The following is a 14213-nucleotide window of genomic DNA, read 5'->3' as shown; positions in this document are numbered from 1 at the left end:
CCAGATTGCCCCCACACATGGCAGCAGGCTCACCATTCTAGGCTATGTTCACAGCAAAGAACTCTTGTTATGCATGCCAGCCTTGTGATTCCTGCCAAAAGTTGGTCCATTTATTTTGAGGTAAATGAAGGCAGAGCTTGACTACTTACAGACTGATTACACTGGACTACACCACCATCTCTTCTGGGTAACCAACCAGTGGTGCCTCCTCACTGTTGATACGTTTTTAGGTTATGATGTTGCTGTTCGGTCCGATCAACTGACTGCACAGTTGTAGCCCTTGAGATTAATGTCACGTGTGCCATGCTCTTAGTCTTCCAGACCACTTGCAATCTGACAGTAGGACACTCTTTGTCACAAAAGCCACCTGGCAAATAAGAGTATCTGCTGGATTATTTCATGACTTTACCATCCACAGATGTCTAGCATTATTGAGCATTGAGAACAAGATTCTAATTCTACTTCCCTCACTTCCTCCTGTTGTACGTGAATAAGGTAGTTGGGGTCACAATATGGCAGTCCCCAGAAAAGGGTCATCTCTGCTGGGCTGCCTCCTGGATGATAATCAGGACAAAAGGTCTGGGTGAGGGGCGCCTGGGTGGCTCAGTCAGTTAGGTATCCAGCTGTGGCTCAGGCCATGATCTCACGGTTCCTGTGTTCAAGCCCTACGTTGGGCTTTGTGCTGACAGCTAGCTCAGAGCCTGGAGACTGCTTTGGATTCTATATCTCCCTTTCTCTCTGACACTCTCCTGTTCTCTCTCTCTCTCTCTCTCTCTCTCTCTCTCAGAAATAAATAAAACATTAAAAATTTAAAAAAAAAAAAGGTCTGGATGAAAGTGGGGATGATTAGAGAATGGATGAAATTACACATATCTCTGCTGGCACCTGAAAACATTTTAGATCCTAGAAGGGAGGGAAGGACAGCCTTCTCTCCATACTCTTGGTTACCTAGATCATTCTCAGTCTTGGCGCTATTGATATTCTGGCTGGATAATCTATGTTGTGAGGGGCTGCTTTGTGCACTGTGGAATGTTTGCAGTATCACTTGCGTCTACCCACTACATGCCACTAACACTTTTACCCCAGTTGTGACAAAAGTGTCTTTGGACATTGCGAAATGTCCCCTGGGAGATGAAATTGACCCCAGTTGAGAACTACTAACCTTGATCCAAAACTGCTACTTAAATCATGTGGCAGTTGCAGCCAACAGTCTGATCTGGTGCTGGGTTTGTCATCTGTGTCCATGTGCTATGAAAAGAAGAAAACTCATGTAGTGAGATATGATTGGTTTTGAACTATTCTGCTTTGCCTGATGACATCAACAGCCGCTCCCACATGCAAATGTGTACAAACTCACCCATCAACACTACCTTGATTCAGTCTGGCTGATCACATGCTTTTGATGTCTGAATGGCTTTGAGCAATATCAAAAATGGCAACCGGAGCTACAGTTGTTCAGTGACACACACAGTTCATGTGACTTGATCAAACCAATGTATGATAAACCAAGTCAGGTTTAACACAAATTCTGAAGTCAAGTGACCTGTGCCCTTTTGATTGTATTTCCGGATGGGGGAGAAAAATACGTCATGAGATGGCTTTCCCCTGGAGACAGGTGTTACTTTTTTGCTCATGTACTGTCCATCTAATTATTGACAATAACACCCAAGTTTAAATTCTCTTGTGTGGTTCATAATGAATAATGGCCTGGCCTTAGAATACATCATGGCTGCCTCCAATAAAAGTGACTGCTACCCCCTTGGACTTACAATTGGCTGAGTGTGGAACCTTGGAGAGAATGACTGAGGTAACTACCACAGGTTGGCCTCATCTGTTGCTTTGAGTTTTGTTGATAATATCCCTGAGTTAAATGTGGTGTGAGATTCAACCTGGTGACTAATCAGAGTGGTTGATGGAGGAGCATATTCATGTAAAATTTCGTTTGGCTAAGAACATGTCACACTGAGGAGTGACTTGTGAGATGCAGTCTGCCCAAGTGTCCCTGCATGTTGTTGGGTATGCCAAGTATACAGGCAGTTCTCTGCCTGCTCCTTACCTGGGCCATTTCTCAGATTTGTGTTTGTACCCTGCAACCTTGAGGGATGGTGTAATGTTTCCCCCTGGAAAAAGAGCAGACTTGCTTCCACTTAGTTATCCAAGTGCTGAATTTTAGTGTTCCTCTTCTGTAATGCAACCACTGTATAATGGATCCTTTGCATTACCTCTGGGGGTTGGAGGGGCATGGGAAGCTCACAAATGAACATGAAGCTTTGGCTGTTGATAGGCTATGAGTAATAAAGTCCTTTTATTTCTGACTCAGGAGTCTCATATCTTTTGCTGGCATCCACGAAACTGTGGCAGACTAACTTTTTAGCTTATAACTTGGGTAAAATGTCAAACACTGCACAATTCCTGACACTTTCTCCTCCCAAATTATATTGAAGGAAATCTCAAATATCAAATATTTCAGCATGTATCTCTAAAGTTATTATTTAAAAAGAAAACAAGGGCGCCTGGAGGGCTGTCAGTTAAGCATCCCACTCTTGATTTCAGCCCAGGTCATGGTCTCATAGCTCATGGCTGACTTGTAATGAGATTTTATGTAATGCATCTTTGAAGGTGTCTTTTCAGACAGGTGATACGAAACACCGAGTTATAAACGTGGCAGTCTGCATTGTGCTGCACCTTAGTGTGAAGTGATGAGTGTGCCTCATGTGGTCTGTCACAACTACTCAACTCTGCCCCTGTAGTGCAAAAGGCAGCGGCTGACAATACATAAAGCTGAATGAGTGTACTGTGTTCCAGCAAAACTTTATATGTATACTGAAATTCGAATTTCATATAATTTTCCATGTGATGAAGTATTTTTTCATCCATATGAAAATGGAAAAACCATTCTCAGCTTGTAGGGCATCAAAAAACAGACACTGGCCAGATTTAGCCCATGGGCAGTAATTAGCTGACAAAATGATCCAGAAATACAGCCCAAGAAGTTTATCACATGAATAGTTAGGGACCATTACAGCTGCCAGGAAGTCACAGGCAAGGAAGTCCCCAATAAAGGACACCAAATCAAGGGAATAGAACAAATGCTAAAAACTTTAATTTATGAAAACTTTACCCCCAAAAAGAATTGAAGTTATATATTCACAGAGTATACTGCATACCGGAGACTATTCAATCAGAACAACTACCACCAAAACACATTTTATAAACTTAATGAATTTAAAAAACTAAAAAATTCTTTGGGCTTCTAGCCAAAACCAGAAAATGACTTACAAGGGAAAGAAAACTAGATTATCATCAGACTTTCCTTAGCAATCTTTATTCCAGAGGAAAATGGAGTAATATATTTAAGATACTCAAAGACTCAAGAATGTTATATCCAATAAAAGTGACTTTCAGGTATAAAGCACACTGACAAACTGTACTAAACATGCAAGAACTCAGAAAGTACTGCCATGAGAACTTAGGAACTGACCAGAGAACAAGCTTCAAACAAAGGAACTACAAAGTTATCAACCTAAGGACTGGATGTGGGCATTAATGACATAGTCGTAGCAATGAGACTACATAAGGCCTAAGAGGGAGAACAGAAGTAATGGCCGTGTGCTCAAGCAACGCTAACAGCACAACCATAAACATTTAGTGGGCCATATGTCACATTTTTAAAAACCTTCTCTGATTATATTGCTGGTGGTGAGACTACTGGGCATGCAATGTGGGTTGAATAATGATGGCGTATTCTATTGTACCATTGTGACACTGAGAATTTCCATGTCTTTTCTAGCTCTTAGAGGCCACTCACTTCCCTTGGCCCATGGTCCCCTTTCTTCATCAAACCTAGTAACATCAAGCAGAATCTTTACACGGCATTATCCCAGTCTCCTCTGCCTCATTTTTCCACTTTTAAGAACCTCTGTGGGGCAACTGGATGGCTCACTTGGTTAAGCGTCCAACTTCAGCTCAGGTCATGATCTTATGGCTGTGAGTCAAACAACTGAGCCACCCCAGTACCCCTTCAGTAAACGGTTTTTGAAGACTGCTGTATCCCTGGTTATAACAGTTTTTGTTTTCCCGTGAAAGACCAAAGTAAAATTGTTCCAACTAGAATAAAATAGAGAAAAGCAAAGTATAAATACTTAAAATCTATGTATTAAATTTATAAGATACTTATGGAGCACCTTGGTGGCTCAGTTAGTTGAGCATCTGACTTGATTTCCGCTCCGATCATGATCCCAGGATAGTGGGATCAACCCCCGAGTCTCCACACTGAGCATGGAGCCTGCTTAGGATTCTCTCTCTCTCTCTCTCTCTCTCTCTCTCTCTCTTTCTCTCTCTGCCCTTCTCCCCCATGCTCTAAAATAATAGTAGAAAATATACTTAAATGGGACAGAATTATCTTTTAGTTTTTCACTGAATGGATGTTACCCACCTTCAAGTTGGCCTAGAAGATAACTTGGTTAAACTCACCATCAAACAGTCCAAACCATTTAAAATTCAGTCACAAGGGTGCCTGGGTGGTTCAGTCAGTTAACTGTTCAACTTCAGCTCAAGTCATGCTCTCACAGTTCATGAGTTCAAGCCCTGCATCGGGCTCTCTGCTGTCTGGTCACAGATCCTGCTTTGGATCCTCTGTCCCCAGCTCACTCAAAAATAAACATTTTTTAAAAATTCAACCATACATTCTTTTTGGAACCACTTTCAAATGAACCCTTCTAAATAGAACTATGCCAAGCCCTATTTAGAGATGTAGTCGATTGTGGAGTTTGACTATACTGATTGTATCGCTAAGTGATGTCCAATACCAAGACAAAAACTACCATTTAACTCAATTCCTGGACCCTACCCTCAATAACCACTCTTCTGACCTAACTCTGTCCACCTTGGAAAGGAAGCCCCTGTCATTTGAGATCCAAATGTATATCTAATGTAATGTTTTTTACTGAAAACATTTGCTTCTTTGCTGTGGGATATTAATAGTAAATGTCATTCATGCTTTTATTCAACAAATATTGAATATTTGGCACTGGAGGCACTTGAGGTTTAGCAGTGAACCAGACCTCTCCCCACACCCCCCAAAAAAGCAGTCTTCCTGGAATATTCTAGTAGAACCAAGTAAAAACCACAGGAAAAAAAAAAAAAAACGGGAAATCGGGAATGCTGACAGATAGGGTACAATTTTTAACAGTGCAAATCCATCATCAATGTCTACTGACAAAGGAACAAGCTCTGTGGCCATTTAAGGGAAGAGTATTCCAAGCACAGGGAAACCAAGTGCAAAAGCCGTAAGGTAACAATATACCTAATTCATCCAGGAATAGGGAGGACAGTCTGGCTAGAAGAGTTAAAACAAATTGTAGTTAAGAGGTCACAGGCAAGATCACATGGGGCTTTTTGAGTGAATTAATCATCTAAAATTCCACAGGGGACTTAGGGAGACCAGGCAGGCAGTAACAGTCCAGGTAGTAACGGTGGCTTACTTTGAAGTGTTAGTAACGGAGGTGATAAGAAATAGTGATTCTGTATTTTGAATAAACTGAATGGTCAAGGATGACCAGAGGACTTTGGCCTTGAATGAAGGATGTTTTGGTTAAACTACTGTGATCTGGAATACTGCCTTTTGTTTATTTTTGAGAGAGAGTGGGGAGGCAGAGTGAGAGACACACAGAATCTGAAGCATGCTCCAAGCTCTCATCTGTCAGCACAGAGCCTGATGCTGGGCCTGAATTCACAAACCTCAAGATCATGACCTGAGTTAAAGTTGGGCACCTAACCGCTGAGCTACCCAGGTGCCCCTGGAATACCATTTTAGACAGGTCAAATGTGAAATAGCTATTTTACATCCAAAGATATCAAGTAAGCAGTTGATAGACAAAACCTGTAACTCAAAGGTGTAGGCTGGAAATAAAAAATCTGGAAGTCAGTTTGACATAATTACTAGGGAGAGTATTGGTAACTGTCGGGAGTACCAAGCTAAGTCTGAGATGAACTAGTAGAGTAGCCACTGACATGGGAAATCTTGGAGGTAAGACTCCGGAAGAAAATTAACTGTCACTAAAATAAAATGTGGGTCATGAATGGACCATTTGGACTTAACAGAGTCATTGGTGATCTTGAGTGACAACTTGTTGGGAGTATCCAGTTGCATCTTTCACAAGCAAAATTAGGGGTGAGGACACCTGGCTGACTCAGTTGGTTAAGCACCCAGACTCTGGATTCCAGCACAGGTCAGGATCTCTTAGTTCACAGAATTGAGCTGTGTCTGGCTGTGCTTAAAAGCCTTGGGATTCTCTCCCTCTCCCCAACTCATACACTCTTTTTAAATAAAAAAGGACTGGTTAAACATTGATAAATGTAAAAACTGCTACAGCTATGAGCTTGATTAGGCAAGATGGCAAAAAAACGTTCATGTATACATAGATGATAGGGTGGAAGTAATGGGAAATTTACAAGATTCTTTTCTCAGAATTTTAAGGTCTTGAGCTCATCAAGAATGAAAAAGTTGGGAGGTGAAAAGGACTAGAACAAAATGGGTAAATAACTAGAAGAAATACTGGATAATGGACAGCATCCAAATGCCCACTTATTCACAAGTGATGAATAACCAATTTCTCTAGCCAAGTTCAACTTTACAGGTGAACAGTGTAGCATTTTACTATTGGGAAATGACAGCACTTGGAATTAAAAAAAACAAAAACCCTAAATGAAGTTAATGGGCTCTCTTCATTGCTGTCTAGCAGAGTGGTTCTCCAAGTGTGGTCCCTGGCCACTACCTGAAAATTTATTTAAAATGCCAAGTTTTCAGGGGCACCTGGGTGGTTCTGCTGGTAGAGTGCCCAAATGACCTTGACTTCAGCTCAGGTCATGATCCCAGAATCCTGGGGTCAAGCCCATGTCAGGCTTTGAGCTGAGCATGGAATCTGCTTGGGAGTCTCTCCCACTGCCCCTTCTCCCAAGTTTGCATGTATGCACCAAAATTAAAAACAAAACAAAACAGGGGCGCCTGAGTGGCTTAGTCGGTTGAGCGTCCGACTTTCGCTTAGGTCATGATCTTGCGGTTTGTGGGTTCGAGCCCCGCGTTGGGCTCTGTGCTGACTGCCAGCTCAAAGCCTGGAGTGTTTCAGAGTCTGTGCCTCCCTCTCTCTCTGACCCTCCCCTGCTCATGCTGTCTCTCTCTCCTACAAATAAATAAAACATTAAAAAAAAAATTTAAAAACAAAACAAAAAACTTAAAAAAAAGGCAAGCTTTCAGGTCTCACCCCTACAACTACTGAATCAGAAGTTATGGGGGCAAGGCCTGCCATATTTTAACAAGCTTTTCAGAAGGTTCAAAAACCATCTGAAAACATACACCACATAGAGAAAAGATTTCATTAACTGTCCATAGAACTACCATCCAGATCACTACAGCTTAAAATTGAACACTACCCTTTCATAGCTATTTAGGAACTAAAATCAATGGATAAAACCCAAAAGCAGTTCAGAAAAGTTTCCATCATCAGTTCAAAACATCTGACTCACCAAGTGTATATTATTTAAAAATAATCAGAAATTAAACATCACAAATAACATTTTTTATTTATTGCCATTAAATGTCTGAATTTCAAACAGATTCTTGGACTGGTGGCTCATATCCATCAGCTCGTTCAACTTTAGCACCGGTCTCATCCCCAGTAGCTTTTCCAGAACTACTACCTTCACCATGAAGCTCCATAAGCTTTCCCACTAGAAGAAAGAAAGAAAAGGTTATAGCATACCATTTTCTAAAAACAACGGTCTTCAGTACTATGTAGGGCAGCATGATTTAAAAAAAAAAAGGCCATCACTGGGCCTCAAAAAACAAGACACCAATGTATTTATTTGGCCACACAATTTCTTTCAGGAATCCTATGAATTTTCACTTACATTCAAACTTGGGCTTCTTGAGCATTTTTACTTTTCTAACAAAGACATCATGGAGTGGATAAATAGACTGGCAAGCTTTTTCTATGTCTTTGCCAATGCTGTCTGGAATCCTGCAAAACATTAATGACAGAAAAGAATAAACGTGTACATATTATACCCACTTCTTTTAATCCACTTAAATCCTCTTGTAAGACAGTATATTACTGCCCCTTTACAGTTAAATGTAAATTAACTGTAAAAATCCCAATTATACAGCTATTTAATAGCAAAAATAGAATTTGAGCCTTCTGCTTTTTCGGTTTCACCCTTAGCCAACTGCATGGGAACATCAGAAAAATGTTAAGTTTTATCAGTGAACATCATCTGGGACCGAAACATTTTGTCATCACCTATTCCCACACATTATTGACTGGGGGAAAGTTTTATCTATTCAGTGTATTTTCTAATTAAGGCAACAGCATTTCTTTTGCTTCAAGTTTCACCATCTGCCATAAGACTGCTTGATTCATAAGGATGCAGAAACCAAATCACATTTACTTAGCACTTACACTTCATTTCAAGAGATTCAGCTAGACAGTTTCACTGATAGGATTTAAACACACCTTGTCTCCAACTTGTCTCATATGCCTTCCTTTATCTGAGGGATAACCAGAGATTCAGGGTTACGTTGTATAATGAAAAGAAACACTTACAATTTATTGACCACTTCTTTCAAGTCATTTGTCTGCACCTCTCGGGTCATGATTTCCATCATCTTTTTCCGAATTTGGCGGACCTGCTGGTGCTGAGCATAAGAGGTCTTTCGAATCTGATTGTTGCGTTTTTTAGTAAAACCGACACAAAAAAGACGAAGCAAATACCCATCGGTAGTCTTGACATCAACATGAGCCTCAATCATGGTCTAGTGAAAAAAGAGATATCGTACCAGGTTAAATTTAAAGCCCTCAAATTCTAATATAAAAAAGCTAGAAGATCAAGTACCTAGAAGATCAAGTACTTATTTTATAATATGAAGTAGAACATAAACTACATGCCTAACTTACAGAATTAACTTCCTTGAAGTAAACTTACCAACAGTTACTACAAATGTTACTACCCTTCATACCTAATTAAATCCCAAATCCTTTCAACTCTCTCCCTTTCTCTTCCCTAGGTTAACACTTCTATCCCCATCTCAACAGCACCCAGCACCCTCATCCCTTAAATGTATACATGCCAGCCTTTAATGACCTACCTTTTCCAACCAGTTATACAATTCTGCAAGATGAGAAAATAGGTTCAAAGACACACTACAATATGGTCATCAACACTTACTCCTTTTTAAGAAAATGTGTCTAAGTAGGTGAAATATTGCTATAACACTAAATGCCTGTATTTTTAAATGTCCTTCATGTCCCAAACTATAGAGCCATACTGAGGATTAAATATTCAATTTCACAACTAAAATGTAATTAAAAATGTTAACTACTCCTATTACTCCATAAAGTTAAAAAAACAAAAACTACCTTAAGTAGCAACAAGACCTGAATTACACCTCCTTTGCAATTTGTGAATTTTCTACCTTAGTTGAATAATACACTTCTAGCAAAATAATCTTAAAGTATTTCCAGAAATTCAACCATAAAATCTTTGGGGAATGTCATAAGTAAATGTTAACGGTATAATCAGTATGTATCATTTGGGACCGAAACATTTTGTCATCATTCATTCCCATATACAAAATATCCCAAAACTGAATGGTTAACCAGACACACCTAAACCAATGTAGTTATTTCTTGTAATAACAATGCTGACACAAGCTTTGTGTCAAGCTCTTTGCTGAAGCATGTTTACATGGCTTTTCTTTCTTCTTAACTCCAAGAAGTGATAGTCTTACCTCCATTTTAGATAAAAGAATCAAGGCTTGGCTAGCTTTAAGTTGCTTGCCAAAGAGAACACAACTGGGAAATGGAGCAGATTCCCAGATTCCCACACCAGAGGCCACTCATTATGCTACATTCCAAGAGAAACAAAGACCACTAGCCTAATGCACCCTTTTACCATAAAATTCACTAGATTTTGAGTTTCAAAGATATTCCAAAAACAGAAAAAACTGAAAACCTGCACCTAGACATTTCCCAACCAGCAATCCACATAGCAGAAAAACTAACTCTGATAACCCAGCATTAAACCTTAAAAATAAATCCTGAACCCCACTTAAACAAATAGGAAGATCACGGCTTGCTCAAATTCATGAGCGCCACTTCCGAGTCACCACTCAGTAAAAGCAAGAAAATATCAAGAATTTAAAATGAAATTCACTTCAACTGCATATGTTCCTCGTCATTATAAGATACTTGGCCATGCACGCCACAGCACCAAGCATTCTAAGGAATTTGTTCTCACCTGCCATTTTTTGACCATGGAGCACATTTTGTCCCGGGTAAGATCCATGCCATGGAAATTAGTCAGGCAGTTTTTGCCCTGAACATCTTCAGTAATCAGCTTGAATTTCCTAAATGCAACTTCATCATTCTGCAGATCAGCAAGGCTTACTTCAAACACACGACCCTTGAGGCCATCAGATGCGATTTCTACAAAACAAGAATTGTCGTATTTTTATTAGGAGCCATATAAAGTCAAGCCAATAAAGAAACGTTCATGCATAAAGTTGAACTGGGAAATTAGAAATTTATGGGAAAAAGGACCCTAATTTTTGTTAACCAAATCACCTGAACACCAATGACCTGACTATGCTCAAGAGAAGCTCAAAACTGGGTGCCTGGGTGGCTCAGTCAATTGAGCATCCGACTTTGGCTCAGGTCATGATCTCACGGTTTGTGGGTTTGAGCCCCGCATCGGGCTCTGTGCTGAGAGCTCAGAGCCTGGAGCCTGCTTCAGATTCTGACCCTCCCGATCACGCTGGCTCTCTCAGAAATAAATAAAAAACATTAATTGAAAAAAATGTTTTTTTAAAAGAAGCTCAAAACTACCCAGGCACATTTTCTTAGTGATTCTAAAAGCACCACCTTTATTCTACAAGTGTCGCACCAAACACAAGCAACACAGTGGCCAAAGCTGCAACCAAGAACTGACATTTCCTTAAGCTCTCCCACCACAGGACCACCAGCAGACCTTAATTTTAAGAAAAATACAAAACAAGCATAAAATACTCACTGGTTCCTTGAGTTCTTGTGACTAGTGTTTTCCCGATATTTCTTATATTAAACATTGCCGGTGCTTTTACATCATACCAATCTTTCTTTGAAAATGGATCAACCCTGTGTTTAGAAAAACATTTACTATTAAGTCTTATCACAAATCACGTTAATTCTTACACTTTGAAAAAACTATGCCATAAACGTACGCTCCCCACAATCAGTACACAAACAGCTCTGCCTGAGAATAACATGCAGGTCTCTTGAACTTTTCTGGTGCATGAAAACTCGTACTGATAACTCAGATCTTAAGGGCCTCACGCGAGCTCTTAGGAACTCCAAGCTCCCACCAGGCCCAAAGAGAGGAAGGGGTATAGGGTCCTGGGCGAACAGGAATGACCTCAACTCTTACAGCAGCATCGATTTCCAGTAGAACTTACAAAGCCAGGGACCCCGCAATACCGAGCACGCCAACCCCGAGTTAGCGACCCCAATTTGGCTCAAAAGGGGCGCGCACATGACCACTAAGGCCAAAGGAAAGGAACTTGCTGTGGCGACAGAACCCAGAACCGCCAGGCCGTCGTTCGAAGATTACCAACCAGGCATGACGCGCAATCCAACTGGGATCGTCGCCATCCGGCACACGCCGCCATCCAAAACCCGCCCGCCGACCCCAGAAGAACTCCAGAAAGCTGGGGGTCAGAATAGAAGCCACTTACACTTTCTTCTTGGCTCCCTTTTTGCCGCCTTTCGTAAGGCGCTTATTCTTGCCAACCGCCATGGCGCTGCTCAGGAAGCCAAAAGGGCGGAAGTGTAACTCGCGCGAGAACTTAGGCGTACGGGGCTAGGCGTGCCATTTACGTGACCTTAGAGCTTGCGTTTTTCCGGCCCTAAGAGTATCGCGACAACAGAAAGAGGAACTTCTCGGGTTGTAGCTGCGACAGCGCCCTCAAGTGTGGGGAGAGTGCGCAGCACCAAAGGCGAGCCCTGCTCTCCCGGTTCTGCGCTGGGGAGGCGCAGGCGCTGGCGGCAGCGGGTGGATTCCGTGGCTCTGGCGCCCGGAAGTAAGTGGAAGGGGACAGTTTCTCCATATTGTTAAAAGAGAACTTACCAGTTCACCTGGTTTTCTTTGGAGAGTATGGGATTTGCAATCAGACAGCGGATCCAGTTTCAAATGCTAGTTTCAATATTTAGCTTGGTGACTTGTCTACCTTCAGTTTCCTCTTATTTAAAAGGACATAGTAATTACTCTGCCTCACAAAATTGTTAAGTAGGATTAAATAAGCATGACTTTGGAGATGTGATAGTGAAAGATAGGATTCAGTAAGCGGAAAGGGAGGAGACTAAGGCTTGAAGTGGGGAAAAACACTTTTTAAAAACATTTCTTCTGGGAATGTACCACCTGAAGCAAACTCCCTCAGGGGTAAAGTTCCTCTTGAGAATGTAGCTGACACCAGCTACTCCCTCTCAGGTTCCCCTCAGGAATTTGATGAAAGACCTGACTGAAAATATTACTAGACCTTAAAACCAAGGTATGGCCGTAGACCATTCCTCGTTTAATGGAAAAAAAAAAAAAAAAAAAACCAATCAAAAAGCAATGACTAGGCATTTAGACTTACCAGGCCAATAAAGGTGGAGAATCTGAGAAGAGACAAGGGATTAGGAAAGGGGGCCGATCAAAACCCTATAGAGCAGGGACGCCTGGGTGGCTTAGTCGGTTAAGCGTCCGACTTTCGCTTAGGTCATGATCTCGCGGTTCGTGGGTTCGAGCCCCGCGTCGGGCTCTGTGCTGACTGCCAGCTCAGAGCCTGGAGCCTGTTTCAGTCTGTGACTCCCTCTCTCTCTGACCCTCCCCTGCTCACGCTGTCTCTCTCTCTCCTAGAAATAAATAAAACATTAAAAAAAAAAAACCCTATAGAGCAAAGACACTTGCCTATAGTCATAGGCATTCACTTTGGAATGGCCCCCTCTCTGTAAAGAGAGCTCTCATACTCTTCCTACTTTCTGATCTTCTACTCTAATAAACTTTTGCCTGCAGCTCATTTTATTTTGTGTCCACCTCTTCATTCTTCGAAGTTGTGAGACAATGAATCCCAGGTATTGAGGTAAAAAAATCCTGCAACAGAGATACTAGTAATGTTCCGCATGTTGATACGGTTGCTGGTTGGTCGGGAATGTTCACTTGTGAACTTGTGAACATTATACACGTGTGTACTTTTCTATAGGTTTATTATACATTGATAGGAAGTTACTATGATTGTTCCCCTGAGGAACTATGGTTCCTAGTGTCCCCAGATATTTTAAGTTTTCAAGAAAGGCTGGAAATTGACAATTTTTCAATTTTTGCAACTGGTGAAAAAAACTTTTTTTTTTTTTTAAATTGTAAGAGTTTAGCAAAACTCTTTAACATCCTGGTTAAATGTGGCTTAAAAGCTTCAAATGTGCAGCCCCCTGGGAAGCTGATCTGTACAGGGTTGGTATTCAGCCAGAGGTATGCTCACATACCTTAGCGTTCCTCTCTGACAAAACCTGCTGTGAGCTTGGAGCACCTGGATGGCTCAGTCAGTTCAGTGTCAGACTCTTGCTATATGCTCCGGTCATGATCTCACAGTCATGGGACTGAGCCCCTCATCAGGCTCTGTGCTCTCAGCACAAGGACTGCTGGGGATTCTCTCTCTCTTTCTCTGGCCCTCCCCTGCTTGTGCTCTCTCTCAAAATAAATAAACATTAAACAAAATTCTCTCCCTCTGCCCCTCCTCTGCTCTCTCTCTCTGAAAAAAGGAAATTAAAAAATGTATAAAGTTCCCTAGACTAGTTTTCTCCTCCATTCATTCCTTTTCTCTCAGCAGCAAGCAAATTCCTGTGCATTTTTAACACAGCTCAGCTTCACTTCTTTCAGTAAGAGACTGAGTTCCCAAACAAACAGGCTTTCCCTTAGTCCTGCTCCCAGAAGACCTAGCACTACCTAACTTCTCAGAACTCTGGGTTAAATGTGCTCCTTTTTCACTGTAAGCAGGAGGCAGTCATTCTCTTACTTGTGCTCCCTTCTCCTAGCACATCATAGGCCCTCAGAATATTTGTTGGTTACTCAAATAAGGAGTAGATGACATCACTGGTGTTCCCAGTCTTTTGGACTCTCTGGATCAATCCAGATTTTAAAAATAATTT

General features: G+C 41.3%; 1 protein-coding gene and 2 non-coding genes across 3 annotated transcripts; all 3 read right to left on the bottom strand.

Moving 5' to 3' along the window:
* Nucleotides 1–7555: 7555 nt before the first annotated feature.
* Nucleotides 7556–11872, bottom strand: RPS3A (ribosomal protein S3A). Its single transcript, XM_039234371.1, has 6 exons — nucleotides 11765–11872; nucleotides 11065–11168; nucleotides 10294–10481; nucleotides 8601–8809; nucleotides 7909–8018; nucleotides 7556–7728 (listed from the first exon to the last, which is right to left on the bottom strand). The coding sequence occupies exons 1-6, from the start codon at nucleotides 11824–11826 to the stop codon at nucleotides 7607–7609; spliced, it is 795 nt and encodes a 264-aa protein (XP_039090302.1). The 5' UTR covers nucleotides 11827–11872; the 3' UTR covers nucleotides 7556–7606.
* Nucleotides 8233–8302, bottom strand: LOC120233230. The gene has a single exon (XR_005528759.1). It is a non-coding gene; the product is annotated as a small nucleolar RNA SNORD73 (small nucleolar RNA).
* On the bottom strand, nucleotides 9544–9617 carry LOC120233235. The gene has a single exon (XR_005528764.1). It is a non-coding gene; the product is annotated as a small nucleolar RNA SNORD73 (small nucleolar RNA).
* Nucleotides 11873–14213: the final 2341 nt, after the last annotated feature.

The sequence above is a fragment of the Hyaena hyaena genome, unplaced genomic scaffold (genome assembly GCF_003009895.1).
Source record: "Hyaena hyaena isolate Hyena2069 unplaced genomic scaffold, ASM300989v1 scaffold_89, whole genome shotgun sequence".
Classification (NCBI taxonomy): Eukaryota; Metazoa; Chordata; class Mammalia; order Carnivora; family Hyaenidae; genus Hyaena; species Hyaena hyaena.
The sequence above is the reverse complement of the archived record's forward strand: the minus strand, read 5'-3'. Positions and strand labels throughout refer to the sequence as shown.

What these genes read in the sequence shown, in the direction of transcription:
- RPS3A (XM_039234371.1), bottom strand. Translation starts at nt 11,826, where the DNA reads ATGGCGGTTGGCAAGAATAAGCGCCTTACGAAAGGCGGCAAAAAGGGA. An exon ending in CACAAGAACTCAAGGAACCA is followed by an intron (nt 10,482 to 11,064) that starts GTGAGTATTTTA and finishes CTTGTTTTGTAG; the next exon opens with AAATCGCATCTGATGGCCTC. An exon ending in AAAGAAGTGGTCAATAAATT is followed by an intron (nt 8,019 to 8,600) that starts GTAAGTGTTTCT and finishes AATGTTTTGCAG; the next exon opens with GATTCCAGACAGCATTGGCA.